At 43.1% G+C, this 15,699-nt stretch overlaps 7 protein-coding genes across 7 annotated transcripts; 2 read left to right on the top strand and 5 right to left on the bottom strand. All coding sequences in view use genetic code 12, as the record gives it.

Moving 5' to 3' along the window:
- Positions 1–31: 31 nt before the first annotated feature.
- On the bottom strand, positions 32–3,391 carry DOT1 (histone methyltransferase DOT1; the record flags this gene model as incomplete). Its single annotated transcript, XM_029032139.2, has 1 exon — positions 32–3,391. One exon carries the CDS (start codon positions 3,389–3,391, stop codon positions 32–34), a length of 3,360 nt encoding a protein of 1,119 aa, XP_028892454.2.
- A 506-nt stretch (positions 3,392–3,897) lies between these two features.
- CJI96_0001480 (uncharacterized protein) lies at positions 3,898–6,435 on the bottom strand (the record flags this gene model as incomplete). Its single annotated transcript, XM_029032138.2, has 1 exon — positions 3,898–6,435. The coding sequence occupies one exon, from the start codon at positions 6,433–6,435 to the stop codon at positions 3,898–3,900; it is 2,538 nt and encodes an 845-aa protein (XP_028892453.2).
- Positions 6,436–6,866: 431 nt separating this feature from the next.
- On the bottom strand, positions 6,867–7,811 carry CJI96_0001479 (L-serine/L-threonine ammonia-lyase; the record flags this gene model as incomplete). The annotated part of the gene is made up of 1 exon (XM_029032137.2): positions 6,867–7,811. One exon carries the CDS (start codon positions 7,809–7,811, stop codon positions 6,867–6,869), a length of 945 nt encoding a protein of 314 aa, XP_028892452.2.
- Positions 7,812–7,964: 153 nt separating this feature from the next.
- Positions 7,965–8,651, top strand: CJI96_0001478 (uncharacterized protein; the record flags this gene model as incomplete). The annotated part of the gene is made up of 1 exon (XM_029032136.2): positions 7,965–8,651. The coding sequence occupies one exon, from the start codon at positions 7,965–7,967 to the stop codon at positions 8,649–8,651; it is 687 nt and encodes a 228-aa protein (XP_028892451.2).
- A 135-nt stretch (positions 8,652–8,786) lies between these two features.
- CJI96_0001477 (uncharacterized protein) lies at positions 8,787–10,730 on the top strand (the record flags this gene model as incomplete). Its single annotated transcript, XM_029032135.2, has 1 exon — positions 8,787–10,730. The coding sequence occupies one exon, from the start codon at positions 8,787–8,789 to the stop codon at positions 10,728–10,730; it is 1,944 nt and encodes a 647-aa protein (XP_028892450.2).
- A 1-nt stretch (position 10,731) lies between these two features.
- Positions 10,732–11,241, bottom strand: ERV25 (Erv25p; the record flags this gene model as incomplete). Its single annotated transcript, XM_029032134.2, has 1 exon — positions 10,732–11,241. One exon carries the CDS (start codon positions 11,239–11,241, stop codon positions 10,732–10,734), a length of 510 nt encoding a protein of 169 aa, XP_028892449.2.
- A 1,137-nt stretch (positions 11,242–12,378) lies between these two features.
- On the bottom strand, positions 12,379–15,516 carry CYM1 (pitrilysin family metalloprotease; the record flags this gene model as incomplete). Its single annotated transcript, XM_029032133.2, has 1 exon — positions 12,379–15,516. One exon carries the CDS (start codon positions 15,514–15,516, stop codon positions 12,379–12,381), a length of 3,138 nt encoding a protein of 1,045 aa, XP_028892448.2.
- Positions 15,517–15,699: the final 183 nt, after the last annotated feature.

Raw genomic sequence — 15,699 nt, 5'->3', positions numbered from 1 at the left:
ACATCCTGCCTTTAAATTTGGGTATATAAAATCATAGATAATCAGGAAGAATTTTCCTTTGTACTGTAGAAATATAATAGGGGACTTTATTAGCAGTCCAACTGACTGAGTAAAAATCACTCATTTCAAACTTCTCGACTTTAAGATAGTCTAGAACCGTGTTCTCGCTGCCTGCCTTGTATCTCGGGGGAATAAAGTTTTTAAGACTTATAATTTTGGACCCCGGTTTGAGTCCGTACAAAAGCTTGCCCACTTCAACGTTAAGTGGAAATTCAAAAAGGTAGTTGTTGACAAGAATCACATCGCAGTTTAGGCATTTCTTTCTTACCTCGTTATTGTTCACGAAAGACTGAGATAAAGCAAATGTGATATTTAGAGGATGCAAGCCCCAAACCTGCAATTTTTTCTCCAAGAACGTGGTCTGTAAACTAGTTAGGTTAGATGCATGTGACATGATTTCACAGCCCCCGCTTTCCTTCACTCCAAACTCCAATGCTGCTTGAAATGTTGTATTTCCAACGCCCGACCCTAGGTCGTAGAACAGGCTCAGTGGCTTCAATCCAACTTTGGTGAACACCTCAGAAATGAAGGATGGAAGAAGCTCACCGTAGACTTCTGCTGTGAATGCCTTGTATGAACGTAATTTTCTTGAGTTCGGTCCCACTATTCGACTGTAAGCGGCGTTAAGTATCTGCTGCACCGCATATCTCGAAATTGCTCTTTGACTTTTAAGAAGGCGCAAAAGGCAAAATGAATAATTAGCAGGCCGCAAATGACTAAATCGAGATGAATGCTTCTGAACATTAGCGTGGTCGGTACTCTCCTTTATGCTTGCAACGCCAGTCGGTATCTCACTACTAAGTCGAATTTCCGAGTAGCTGCCATTGGCCTCGTTGATGTCTAACTGTCTCAAAGGTTTGCGGCCTCTTTGCTTTATCGCCTGGCCTTTGTTGATGATCTCAGTGAAAAACATCTCCAAGTTGAGATCGGACTCTGAATGGTTTTTTCGATAGTTGAATGGAAGATACAACCTCGCTTCTGGATTGATATCATCAGAAGGATCGCATTCAAGGGCGTAAGGAGTGAGTTCTAGCATCAATAAATTCCAACGATCGATCAAAATCATGAACTGATTGAATTTGTTGTTATCGACAGCTTGTTTTAGCTTTTGGCAATATTCCTCGAAGATATATTCCTGAAGTTCAGGTGAGTATGAGAAATAAAGCGCAGCATGAATCTGTATCATCTTTTGAATCTCAAGAAGCGGGTTGAGTTCATTACTTTTAGGCAGAGCTAGGATGAAAGCGTCAGTATGCTGCGGATAAAGAAGATGTCTCACTCTAACAATATTGTTTGGGTTGACGATGTCCTCGTCGTTTTGGCGTATAGTAAGGGGAGGAAATGAGTCCGGTAGAGATCTGTAATTTCTCGCATGAGACTTAACAACATCAACAGCTGTAAGGTTGCTAAAGGGAACTTCATCGGTCGACTCCAACATCAGCGCTTCTTCTGTGAACTTGACATTCTCTGGCATCAGTGCTAAGTTCAGAATTGACTTATTAAAGAACCGCCTTCCTTTAAGAGGCACCAATGTGTCATTAAGAACATTTGTTGGTTCAAAAGGGCTGGGCTCTTCCTCCTCCTCTTCTGAGACTTCTTCTTCAAGGAGATGTTGGGGACTTGCTGAACCGATTTCTTCATTTCCCAACTCTGTATCAGATTCGGACTCGGAATCCAGTTCCGAATCTGTGCCCGCTTCAGAGTCATCGGTGTATTCCTCCCTTCTAGGTCGACCCCTGCCCCTCTTTCCTGGTCGGAGTTTTTGTTTACGAACTTTGCCGTTGCGCTTGCCTTTGGCTGTCTTCTTCTCCGCAGCCTTTGCAGCTTTGGCATCCTCTAATTTTCGTTTCACTCTCTTTATCTTTTGTCTGGATTCAAACTCTGGCACAAAATGTGACGCACGCTTTCTTATTCTTTTTTGGCCCTCTTTAACTTCACTTCCGTCCCCAGTTACACTCTGAAACCAGGTAGCATCAGCTAGAAGGGAATCCACGAGGGAAGATTTCTCCTTACTGCGTAGGCGGCGCTTCAGTTCCCACCCCCCTGCGTTTGTCTGGTTATGTGGATTGATTTTCTGAAGAAACTTCTGCCTCTCTTCTCGCTTTCTACGCATAGTATCTTTTCTTTTAAGCGCAGCCTGTTCTATCACTTCACGCCGGTTTTTTAAACTCTCCTGCTTTTGCGTATGAGGAGCATCATGCTTCGGCACAACGGCATCTGATCCCCGTGTTGAAGAACTTCTTGTGGATGGTCGATGTCGACTGCGTCTTGAGCCACCGTTGTCAGTATTACCCATTGAAGCATACCATTCCGCCTCGTAAACTAGCCTGTCGACGCTGCTAGAAAATTTTTTTTTTCGAAGACACGTAATCAGCACTAACTTGAGCTTGTCGCGTATTTCTTCCTCTTCTCTGAAGATGAGCTCCTTCTGTATTGTCTCCATCGAATACTCTTTATTAACAATCTCACGCAAGTAATCAAGTTCTCCTTTTGTAAACGGTACCATTTGGCTTCCACCCATTTCCTCTATGGCATTACGAATAGCCTTTATTAAGAGGTCCGTCTTCACAACATCTATAGCATGCGATACAGCGCTGTAGGTAAGGTCGTTGCTCATATAATACTCAGCCTTTCCATGTAACATTTTTGCCTCATCAGCTCTGGTATTATGCATTTTCTGGGATAATGATTCCACCTTAGCCTCGATTTGCCCTGGCGTGCGGAAGACTAACTCCCTTTGCATCTCTTTCATGGAGTAATCATTTTTCACAGCATGGGACACGAATTCCTCCTCCCGCTGCAGCCAGAAGGGTCTTCTTCGAAACCTTCTGGGAAGTAGTTCTTGCAAGTGAAGTATCATATCGTTTGAGATATACCTAAGAACCTCACTTCTTAAAAACTCACGACGGGCTATGCATGTTTCAAGAGTTGGGATTAAAAGCAAGTTGGGACTAGCAAATTTCTTGTATGATGCAGAAAGTTTGCTGAGCATTCCCTCTATTTCCTTTGCACTACGTGCAAAACATTCATCCTTCAATAGTTCGAAGTCCACCTGGCCCGGTTTCTGCCACTCGTGAACGATGAGATCCATCTCACCCTTAGTGATTGCGGTACCTTTTAGACGTAAAAAAAGCGCTTCTTTGAGCTCGTTCCAAGGGAAGTTGATGCGTTTTGAGATGAGGGCTGATTTCCGTGCATCGAATTCAAGATCATGACTGAGGCTCTCATAGATAGTTAACGCCGTATTCACCAGGGGAGACGAGTTTTCCAGAGTCTCCGGAGTCATGAGACCATAAGGATCATGAATCGCTGTTTGAGACGTTATCTTCATAATACTGCTCCCGTTTGCTTGGCTCCTTGAAGAATCCCGATTTTTAGTGCTCGAGCTCGTCCCAAGATGCGGTGAGCTAGCACGGGTATCGCCATTCAGTTCGGGTTCTTCGCTTTCAGAGTTCAAGATATGTGCCAAGTTCCACGGCAAGTTTTTTACCTTTGAGGATCTTTGATGTTCATGATCCGAACATGTATGAGAGCTAAGAGAGCAGTTTGACGTATCTTCTTGATTAGTCTCAGAGAGCGGAAATGTTTGTAGTGATATCGAGAAATCCATTCCTGGTAGACTTCCAGGAGATTTTAGTGAATGGAATGACTTGTCCTTGGTTTGCTTGTAGTCGAATGGTTTTTTTGCAAACCCACTTTTGATGGGACGCGCTTCCTGTGATGTTCACCATTTAGACAACGACGCATGATTTTCCCATTCCTGTTTTCTTCATTTTCTTAGCATAATTCAATTTCTTTGTTTATCTTAATTTATAAAATGTAATTAGTCTAAGTTAGTTAAAGTTTACTTGCACGAATACCGTTGAGTCTAAATTTGAGGTCCTTTAGAACCTTACTGTCAGGCTTCCAACGATCAAACAGTTCATAGAGCTCGTCAATCTCTTCAACCCCAGTCTTTCGAAGCTCCACAGCATGACCAACAGTAATAGCTCCGTCAGACACGGGCCAATTCTTTTCGATGTTGAAAATAAGCCCACGCAAGCACCAGGGTAATAAATAGGGGTTTGTTCCGATCTTGCTGATATTGTACTCCTTGACGTAGATTTGATTTGTCACAGGGGGCCTTGTAGCTTCAGTTATCGAAGGATTGATTTTGATAGTAGGGCCTGGTGGTGCCACAATGTCATCGGTACAAAGGGCAAACTTGATTCCCAAATCGTACACTTTACCATCATTGTAGATTTTCGAGTGGCCTCCTCCAGTAAGAGGGCCTGCCAACACAGTGCTGATCTCTTTTATAACATTGTTGTCAAAATATCCAAGGTTCTGTAGTTGGCAACAAAGGGATACGAGCTTTTGGATAAACTGAGGGGTCTTTGATGAATGGTCGATATAGCACGCCCTATAAATATTAGGGTGAAAGATGTGTGATGCAAGTGCGGAGTATAGTGGCACAAGTTGATCGTTGATTGATCCAATGAAACAGATCTTCACGTTTGCATCAATTATGGTTTGCATTGACTCCTTGTAGGTCAAGGATTGCTTACTATCAAATTTGGTTAATTCAAAAAGCTCATTCAACGAGTTGTGCTCGATAGCAGAATACGCTTTCATGAAGAATGTTTTATCAGTTCCGTAAAATGGCCCATTATTGATTCCGGCCATACCCAAAAGCCCAATTCTCTTGAAGTTGGGATTTTTTAGAACGCCCATCTTGATAAGTTTGGCAAAGAGAATTATGGAGACAACACATCCTTGGGAATGAGCTGCAATGTATATGAAGTCAGCTTCGTTTAATTCCCTCTCCCATTTCAGCAAGATCTCGAAGAAGAACTCGACACGATCAAAGATCTTCCCCTCTTTTTCAAGCGCGATCTTCTGAATGCTGACGCTATTCGATTCCTTTTCATTTATCAAATCATTTTCCACACAGAATCTGATTACAGCCTTCTCCGCCTCATTTGCAAACTTCAAAGAAGTGCCGGTAGGAGATCCAATGATTGGTCTGATCATTCTGGTGGGGAAAAATCCGTGAACGCCGATGATTAAGATCTTTTTAATTTTACCTGAAGGACCTGCCTTCAGTGCACCCAGCCCAAGCAGAGAACTTTCCGCTCTAGAGCCTTGAGATCCCCTGTTGTTTATCAAAAGATTTCCCAGCGCGTCATTGGTAATGGAGACGGTACTATCATCTTCCCCTGCCATTCGTTTTTGCCTCTTTGTATTATCTTCATTGAAGCTAGAAAGCTGAGAAATTTCTGGTAAGCGTGCTGACTTGTGAGGAGATAACTTACTGAGTGACCTCCCATATAGTTTGTAGCTTCTTTCACTAATAGATACAAATTCCTTCTCTTTCACCGATTGCGTACTAGATTCGCCTCCACTTGATTCAGTGTCATCATCAGTAGAGACTTGCGAGCCAAAGCCAAAACGAGTCGACAAATGTGACAAGAGTCCTTTCCAGTTTTTTATATCGAAGGATTGAGGGACGCTCGATACGTTGTCTGATTTTGGCCGAGAGCTTGTTGAGCTTTGATTATGCAAACAAGAACGCCAGTCTGGCACGATGACATTTTCTTTAAGATTTTCATTCTTATGCGTGTTGATTTTTTTGAACTGCTTGGCTGAGTCGTGTGGCTTGTATAATACAGCATCGTCTTCAGGCTTGGACTGATCGGGTCGTGACGAGACCGAGGCATCTCCGCCAGCTTTTGCCTGTGCAGACTGCTCCTTGTTGCTTTCATTAGTTGGTCCAAAAAGATCTTCTTTAGAAGGTATTGAGGGTGTTGAACTCACAATGTTGTTGGTAGCTGATAAAGGCTTTGATGGCTTGGGCGGCTTTGACGGCTCTTTACGGCCATTCGAATCACCAGATTCCGAGCCATTTGACCCGTTCCAAAAGCTCCACAGCTTCTTGCGGTTGCCGTCGCTGTGCACAACATGATCGTCAATTTCGTCATTGCTATTATCTTCATTGCTGTCACCTGTCATGTCGTCATTATCCTCATTCTCTGCATCATTATCAACAGGTTCCTTATCTTCAGCGTTGGCCTCGCCCTCTGTCCCCATCTTGCCTTTAGGGCCCCAGCTTAGCCAGTTGCCCTTGCTCATAGACACCAAAGAAGTTGTAGATGCCCTCGTAGTCAAGGATTTTGATAGATTCGAGCGTTTTCTTGGACTTGTATTTTTCGATTTCGACTCAAGGTCCCCCGTGGAAGCCGAGGTGAGCACTTCACTTCCCTGTCCCAGTTTAGCAAGCTGAGGGTCTGAGGCGTTCATGGGGTCCAACCCATGCTTAATGCCCTGAGTTTCTTCGGCCTCCACAGGGAGGCTGGTGGCAGAACTGTTCCATTTTGGAAGCCATGAACCGCTCATGATTGCGATTTTTGGGAAAAGTTCACTCGATGTTGCTTTCGGGTTTCAGGTTAGCACCTCCACATGTCCCTAGATATGCAAAAAGTCATGTGCAGCGGCAGAGGGAAAAATGCAGGAGATTTACTTTTCTGCCCGCCAGAAATAATACCCAACGCTAGGCACCATATGATGCTACGATTGCAAAGTTCGGAATTTTGAAAGATCCATGCTTTGTATACGTCTATTTCAGTTTCTGTGTAGAGGAAACTCTTGGGGGAGTCCCTTTTGTTCGTGTCTTACATGTGCGTCCAGGGACACATGTGAATTGAAGGAGTGAAGTAAAGGACCAACGCTGGAATTGGATCCCTGAGCAAAATTGAGATTATCTTCTCTTTGGCCAAAACTTGCAAATGTTAAAAACTTTTTTTGGTATAGCCCATCTATTTTGTTGGTTATGCATGTGATTCATTTTCATTTGCAGCCAAAACGAGCGCTCGGTATTTGTCTATGTCTGCCTCAGAAACCCCAGATCCACCACATACGATGAAGATGATAATATCGTCTTTATTAAGATAGCCAAATTTCCCCAAAAGATCTTGTCTACTTGTTGCTGTTACGATAGTCGCTCCACATGCTGGTTCGATCAACGCACCTAGTCTATCATAGTAATCTAAGGAACCTTTCACCGCCTCAAGATCATCGACTTGCTCAACAAATGTGGGATGAACCTTGCTGTATTCAAGTGTAGTTGTGGATATCGCAGGTGCCGCAAGAGAAGTGACAATAGTTTCGATTTTGTGCAAAGTGACCACCTTGTTCGCCTTGACTGCCTCACTGAAGCTATTTGTTTGGATCGTCTCCATCGCCATTATAGGAACATTTTTGAGATCTTGGTTTCTACGAAGACCTGTGACAACTCCATTGTATAAACCTCCCCCGCCAACACTAAGCACGATACCCTTCACTCTGGCTGGATCTACCTGTTGTTCTGTTAATTGTTCGTAGATCTCATCGACCAAGTCGCCATGGCCGTCCCAAAGCATTTCGTTCTCAAATGGATGACAATATACTGCTTCGATCTCTGCAGCAGCTTTACTGATGACGGTCTTCTTGAGGTATTCATCAGCTTCTCCCCAGTGTGCTCCATGTATAATCACCTCAGCGTCGTAGCTCTTGAGCTTGTCTATTGCAACCTGCTTTGATGTGATAGGCAACACCACTGTACATGGAACTTGGTAATGTCTGCTGGCATACGCCGAAGCTAGACCGGCATTGCCACCTGACGATGAGAATACGTGAGCTTTCTTACCCTTTCGCTTGGCTTTGTCAACTGATTGCTCGATAAGCTTACTGATTCCTCTAAGCTTAAAGCTTCCCGAGGGCTGCTCAGTTTCCATCTTGAAGTAAAACTTGCAAGGACCGCTGAAGCGGTCACTTATGTTCACCAACTTCGTTACTGTACTTGGTGGTGCCATACAAATGGTTTCAGCTGTAGCACGTAAAGTTCACTATACCGCACTGTTTAATCCAGTATAGCCTAAATCAAGTTAATGGCTTCTTTACGATTCGCCAAGTCCGAAGCATACGCTCAGGTTGACGCCGAGGCTGAAAGGCAAATTCTCGATGCCTACGCTGAAACTCTAGATGAGTCTAATTCAGAAGATATATATCTCAAACATTTGCCAATAATATTTCACAAGTTGAATATACCGCACTGCTTCACTAGAGACATTGACAATTGCATCCAGTGGTTCTACGATATACATTTCTACGATTCAGCTAGTAATAGCCACAAATCTCGTCTGGTTCAGCTGCTACTACGTCAGTTGACTCTAACCACAACCCGTGGAGGTGAACAAGACGTTTCAGATGTAGTCGACATCGATAAACTAATACTCTTCGGAAACCGGCTAGTGAAATTCAGAGACCATTTTCCTGAGATCAAAAACGCCTGGCGACTCTTTGTTGAGGCTTCAAAGAAGAAATCATCCGGCAATTCAAATGGGCTCCGTGATAGCGACCTCATAGACTCCAAGCTCACACTCAAGGACCTACGAAGCATCAAGGGTTACTTAGAGCTAGATGACATTAGCGACTCCATTCTCATTGACATGTTAGGCTGTGGAACTACAACGTTGGAGGGACAGGTGCTTAACTACGAAGGTAACAGTGGCGGGTTGGAAGTTGGAATCAAAGATTTTGCTGAGATCTTGGGACAGATTGGTCAGCTCGATTAAAAAGTGAAGCAACTAAGAGAATAGGGCTCATATAATCTGTAGTTGCAAACTGTTGCATCAGGCATCGTCACCTCAATTAGTCAGTCTTTATCAGTAGTACGAGTAAATCGCGCAGATGTATCTTCACGACAGCGTATGGGCAACCTCGAGGTGCAAACACGGTTGATTGATCTGTTTCTCGCCGAGCTAGAGCAATTGCAAAGTAAGGATGATCATATAAATTTCAATAATACCAGCCAATTCGACGCACTTCTCACCTTCCTTGAAAATCTGCTCAATGGGCACTTCACTCAAGTACCCTCTCAGAACGTCTTACACATCCTCCTTACGTTGGCATGTCGATACCCTCGATCATCGTGGACACATGATCCTATAAGCAATGAAGATGGTATTGAGGTGATTTCGCTGTATATGAAAGAAGTTAATGACAAGTACAACCATAGTCTTTCCAAGGACCTGCTACAATTAAGGCCTGTGAGTCTATTGAACAAGTACATCGACTTGTTGCTGGAGAGCAAGTGGGACGAGTACAAGCAAGCATTATTGACAAACCTCCAAGCGGCGTTTAGACATTTTTGCACCATTCCCGTGAGGTTTGGTCGACCACGGTCCGCACAGAATGAAGTCAACAAGCCTAAAAGCCCAGTGGCTGGGATGATCGAAAACCTTACTAGCGAAGATGAAGCAAATGAAGTTCTGAATATCACAGATTCAGATCTTCTGAAGTATCAAATGTTCAATTTGCCATCGACGAGTATCACATCTTTATCTGATATCGGTAGTAAGACTACTGGATTGGGAGAAGCGACCTCATTATTCCAAAATATGCCACATTTGCTGGCGCAAGCTACTCCTGAGCCAGAAGCACCGGAGGATGGTTCACCAGCTACGCCTAAACCAAAAAAACGAAAGTCTGCGAGAACTCCAATTGAGATCATCAAGATATTCGATGATAACCTTATTGCCAACATGTTGTCCGAGCCCAATAACTACTCCCTCTGGGACTTACTACGATGGGCCCTCACTATTTGTGATGACTCAAGCAAGAACCAGCTGTTCTTATTCGATTCATCCAGAAGTGCCTCGCATGGAATTTGGAAGACATACTGTTCCTTCTTTTTTATGGTGTTCCGCTTCTTGAAGCTTCAACATGACTATTCAGAAAGAAATCATAAGATGTCATTCTTGAAGAATCTCCTTACTCAACTTGGTGCCAAGCAGGACTGGTATCGTCGTTTAGTAAATGTGGTCTTCACTGGGGTCGGTCTTCCAACACAGGAGAAGTCGTATCCTTGTTACCTGCGAGAGAAAGCCTTAATCAGGGGTGACGCAGCCAAAAGTGGACTCAACAGTATTAATACATCTATATCATACAAAGATAATGACAGGTCCATGACATTAAGAGCACAAATTATTGCAACCTATTTATATCAGGAAAGTGATAGATTCCAAAAGCTTGAGCTTGTAATGCAAATAAGCATGAAACTTGTTCAATGTGATCCAAAGCACATACTTCATTTCTTAAATCGCCTTAAGGATAATTCTTTTGTTCCTGAGAATGTTCTCGACAAATTTATTATCATGGTTGTCAATAAATTGATTGTTACCATCGCTGGATCTGAGGATATCGCCTATAATCTCATCGCATATCTGGACACCACTAGGGAAAGAATAGAGAAATTGAGAAGACTTTTTGAGTCAAAAGAACTTTATGAGGCAATTGTTCAGGATTCCACATACAAGAGTATGAAAGAGTTTCAGAAGGCGTGGGACATTTGTGTTGGCTTATGTGCTGAAATGATAAGGTTTACTATCGATAATGAAGTCAAGCAAGCTACTTTCTTGTCAGATGATCTTGTATTCAAAGCAGAATCTATGCTCAAGACATTTGAAGAAAGATGTACGCGTTACTACATTGAATTTATAGAATCCAAATCATCAGATTTGATCGCTGAGGACGACGATTTAAATTTTATTCTTGAGCCTGAAACAATCGAGCTGCTTCGGGAACAGTATTACAAAGATAATTTTCATGACAGGTTGATGAATTGGGTGCAAATGTTTAGACATGGAGAATAATCTAAATGATATGTTTCACCTTGAAGTAATGCCTTAAGTATTGGATTTGCCAGCCACCCAAGCCAAGCAAGGAGAAGATTATGATGATAGAAAACCACTTGACTCTGGAGTTCGTGCTCTCATTGGTATCTCTCATTCTCTCCTCTCTACGCTTCAAGTACTGTAAGTGGTCAGCGATCTCAGAGGTCATTTCGGCAATTCTCTTCAACTCAATCTCATTTGGCTGCAATCTTTCGGCCGCCTGAATAGCGTTCCAGTCTCTAGCAGCAGCACCACTCTCAACCTCAATCTCCACCTCTCTGGTTAAGTACACTCTGTTACGGCCAGGCTCGACACGATTGGTGAGACATATGTCAATGGCAGAAGCCTCCTGAGTGGTGAACACCGCTCTCACATCGCCGCTGATATCATCCTTTTTGTAAAATCGGTTTCCGAGAGTATCCTGGACGATCAATTGCAACCTTTGCCCGTCGCCACGATAACCGGTGGTTTTGAGATTCACCACCACCATTTGTTCTCTACCAACAAAATCACGAATACAAGTTGGCGTAGGATTTTCCAAAGCAGGCAACTCAACGTGCAAACCGGTGACAAGTGTCACGAAACATACAAGTGCAAGCCAAATGCTGAGACCATCATCATTGAGATGTAGCGAGACTATGGACTTTGCTGAGAAAACAGTTGGTGTCGAAAACCGTGTCCAGATCCACCACGCGCACCACTAGCGAGAAAAGAGTGAGTTATAAATAATAAAATATAAATAAAAAAAGAACCTTCTTTGGCATTGTAAGCGAACCTTTAGGCTTAGATTTACAACATAACCATCGGAATTCACTTTATCAAGAAAAGCCTTTCTTTAGGCTTCAGATATTCTTTTCCTATGCTCATTTGGGTTGTGCAAAAAGGTCTGTGCTGTTCCGCGAAGCAAAAACGCTCAGTGTTACTCTGAATGATCTCTTGTTGAATATCCTCTAGTTTCTTACACTTATATCTTAGTTTGACTTGTTTGTGAGTATTACTTAATTGTATGAGTTCATCTTAGCAATTTATTGTCTTCGTTGTAATTCTTCAATCCTTGGTGCATTTGGTCAAGTGGCTGCAAATTGTGAACGCACATGCACATTCACAAAAGTTCGCTACAGTCAAAGGCAAACATAATCAATTGAAGAAAGAGAACAACAGATGCGCTTTACATTGGCAGAGAACAGGTAACCTGGACTGCCTGTTTCCTTCAGAAATTGTTGACTTTGCTATATCCAGAGAAACCACCTTAGGAGAGGTGTACGGGTGTAGAATATCAAGTTAAGACGAAAAATCTCACAGTATCATCATCAACCTCCTCAAGGCATAATGGCTAAGAACGCCAACTTCTCTGTGGTGAAGCTTGTGTCCGCTGCCAAGACCGGCTATGAGAAGTTCTTTAGAATCCACAAAAATGCACAAAGACTAAATCTTATACTTTACGATCCAAAAGCCAAAAGACACTGCCTTTTCACTGAAGTCAAGAAGAGAAGAGTTGCTCAGCTCACGCCTAGAGACTACACTAGAACCCATCGTTAGCACGGTCATATTATCTCAATTTGTCATGTAAATAGCTGGTCTTGCAAATACAAGAGTCTATCAATGTTTATCCTATGTACAAACTTACCTAAAACTGCCTAACATTCCAGTCGTTACCAACTTCCCCAAGATTGCTCACGTCACCAATTATAGTTTCGGCACGGTGAGCGGGCTTCACGAGATATTTCTCGTTGACATCTTGCAAATCTTGAAGGGTCACGTCCAAAAATCTCTCTCTCCTCTCTTGTCTCATCTCGTCAGTAATACCTTCTAAGAACTGAGCTGAACCTTCACTGGATATGTGGCTTGGTGCATCAACACTCTGGAATATGGCAAGCTTGGCTTCTTGAAGGTCCCTTTCGTCCCACTTTCTATCATTAAGGTGAGCACGGGCAATCTCCGGAGCTTTGTTGAAAGCCTCAATTGATTTCACAGCGTTAGGATCTCTGTAAGAGTAGTAGTTGAGGGTGCCTCCTAAACCATCAAAATTAAGTCCTCCACCATATGCTCCATTGGACTCTCTGATGACAGAATGCAAATGCTTAAACGTGAGTATTTGGGAAAGAGCCTGTAATGCAGCACCATCTTTTGTCGTATAGGCAGCCCCCAATGTAGCTAATGAGCTGTATCCCACCTGGAACGGCAAATCAAGAACTGTTTTAGACAACTCCGCAGACCTAAATTTGAGAGAGAAATTTTCCAATGCGTTGTCCGTGCAGTTAAGTTGGCTTTTCGCAAGGTTCTCATCGAATTTCTTGATGAGTTCTTCATTCTCTATCACGGAGGCTTTATCCGACACAATATTGTAATTGAATCCGGCAGCGCTTCCCTGAGCATAATCATTCAATAGCGATCTTTGTATCTTTTGAAGTACGGGCAAGACCTCTTCCTTAAGGTAGTTCCTACCCTCAGCCTCTAGTCTTCTGTTAAGTTCCAGAATGAACTTCACTTGTTCAATACCACCGAGAACATCATTGATATGCTTGGTAGTCGTCAATTGAGCATTGCTGTACGCATTGGCGTAAACGTGACCTCTGTCAGCAATGGTGTTGAGCTGATTTTGACCGAGATTTTTAATAAGCACGACAAGCTTCTCAACGACAGCATCATCACTTTCATTGAATTTTGTATTGCATAAGACATCAGCCCAAATGTCGTACAAGTGTTTAGCGTTGTCCCTCAACGACATTCCACTCATGACATACTTGAAATTCGTCTTGCCGATATCAAAAGGGTTAGCCTTTGCTATAGTGGTGAAAGTGACTCCTCCGGTATACTTCTGAATCTTATTTTCCAACTCCAAAATAGAAGTGTTTGAAGTACCTGCCAAGTTGGTCAAACACAGATTGAAGAGGGGCAAATACTTGTAGTATTCGATAGGAAGAAATGACAAATCCTTAGCCGCACTGACATAGACAAGATCGTTTGTATTTGTAATTCGCTTCTGGATTTTGCGATCACCTCCGGTCATCTCTGTGAAGCTTATATCAAAAAAGTCTCCTCTTCTAGGAATATCGGCCACAGTAAGCGTCGGCAACACAGAAACATCCTCTTTCTGTTGTTGCTTCTCCAAAAGGTTTTTGCCTCTTTGAAAGATCTTCTCTTTGTCTTCCTCATCCAACTTTGAGACTTTTGATGCGAGTCTTTTCTGCTCTGCCGACGCCAAGTCCTTGTTAAAGGTCTCCTCTGGGACCATTGTAAACCTGAATTGAGGAGCACTCTCGTTTAACAACGTAGCATGGAGCATCTCACTGAACAATCTCAATCCGTGTTCCTTGTAATCTTCTTTGAAGCGAGTTAATATTTTTTCGACTTTCAATGCATTGATTGGGTTCAGTCCATTAATCCACATGGGAAGAAGTGATCCCAAAAGGCCCAAGCCGAAATCTGGTTTATGCTTTTTGAAGCCTAGCTCAAGCTGGTGAAGAATAGCCTCTACTCTATCATGAAAATAACTTTTGTGGCCCTTGCTGAGTTCCGGAATCACTTTCTCACTCAAGGTCTTCCGTATAACTGAGCCTAGATTTTCAACCTTCTCGCGAGTAAGGTTATTGAGACCAATTGTAAAACTCAACATGGCAGTTGTGATGTCAAGACCAGCGTTTGGAGAGAAGTCCTCACCATAGCCAGTTTCAATCAACTCTTGGTAGAATGGCGCATTATGACCATCGAGGAGAAGGGTGCTCAAAATCTTCCACTTGAACACATTGTACTGCTCTGACTCTTCCAATGGGTTTCCCAAATACCAAGTAATAGAAGACTTAAGCTGGCTTTCAAGCGGGCTGGTGGTCATCGTGTCCACAGGACCAGAAACCTCGACATCATGTCTCGCTGTCTTGGGATCTAAGTCAAAAATTGACTTTTTGACGTCCCTCTTACCAGATCTTTTCCCAAATTTATTGTAAAAAGCATTAAGCTTTTCCAAATGTTCGGTCAATTGAAAGTTGCCGTAGGTGAAAGTCTTAGAATTGGAAGGATGATAATTGAACGAGTGGAAGTCGATAAGATCCTCGTAATGAAGATCAATCATGGCAGCTGGATCACCGCCGGAGTTGTTTAAGCTTGCGTAGATTGCTTCCTGAAACTTGATCCAGTATAGATAGCTGGAGTTTGAGTACTGGCCCTTCATCTCATTGTAGACCACCCCTTTGAACTCAATGTCACTCTTCCGATCAGTCATATCCAGCTGCTCCAACCTCCAACCTTCTTGCATGAAATCTTCGTAATTCAAAAGTGGCTCAAAGACGGACGATAAGTATACATCCATCAAGTTGTAGAAGTCTGTCCTGTTTGTTGTTGCGAATGGGTAGTAAGTGTAATCGTGGCCTGTCATAGCGTTCATAAAGTTGCTTAAAGATCTATTCAACATCTTGAAAAAAGGATCTCTGACAGGGTACTTGTGTGAGCCACATAGCGTTGTGTGCTCCAAGATATGGGGAACTCCAGTGGCATCGGGAGGATTCGTCTTCAACGCCACCGCAAAAACGTTATTCTTGTCTGTTGGAGAGTCCAAATGCAAATGTTCCAGTCCTGTTCTCTCGTGCAACAATTTCACTGCCACAAGAGAGAATTCAGGCACTGGTTGAACCTCTTTGATGTTGAAACCATGCAATTGAAGTCCGACTGGGTACTTGCTCAAAGTCTCTGCCTGTTCAGCCGTCGAGGTTGCCAAGTGACGCTTCTTCACTGAATGGCGAAGGAACGTGGCGATATTTCTTCGTAACATGGCAGTCACAGGGTGTGAAGAGAATAGGGTTGGTAGTTGCAAATGAGCGGCAAGATGCTGAGACAGTTTCATAGTGCACTCCTCGCGCATACTAATGCTAAGTTGCCTAGATCTGATGAGCCTTATTCAGAATGTCATTAGAACCATATATACAAAAATACAAACTTACCTTCCCTACTAATC

This window comes from Candidozyma auris, chromosome 2 (assembly GCF_003013715.1).
Source record: "Candidozyma auris chromosome 2, complete sequence".
NCBI lineage: Eukaryota > Fungi > Ascomycota > Pichiomycetes > Serinales > Metschnikowiaceae > Candidozyma > Candidozyma auris.
Note: the sequence above shows the minus strand (reverse complement) of the source record. Positions and strands in the feature narration are given on the sequence as shown.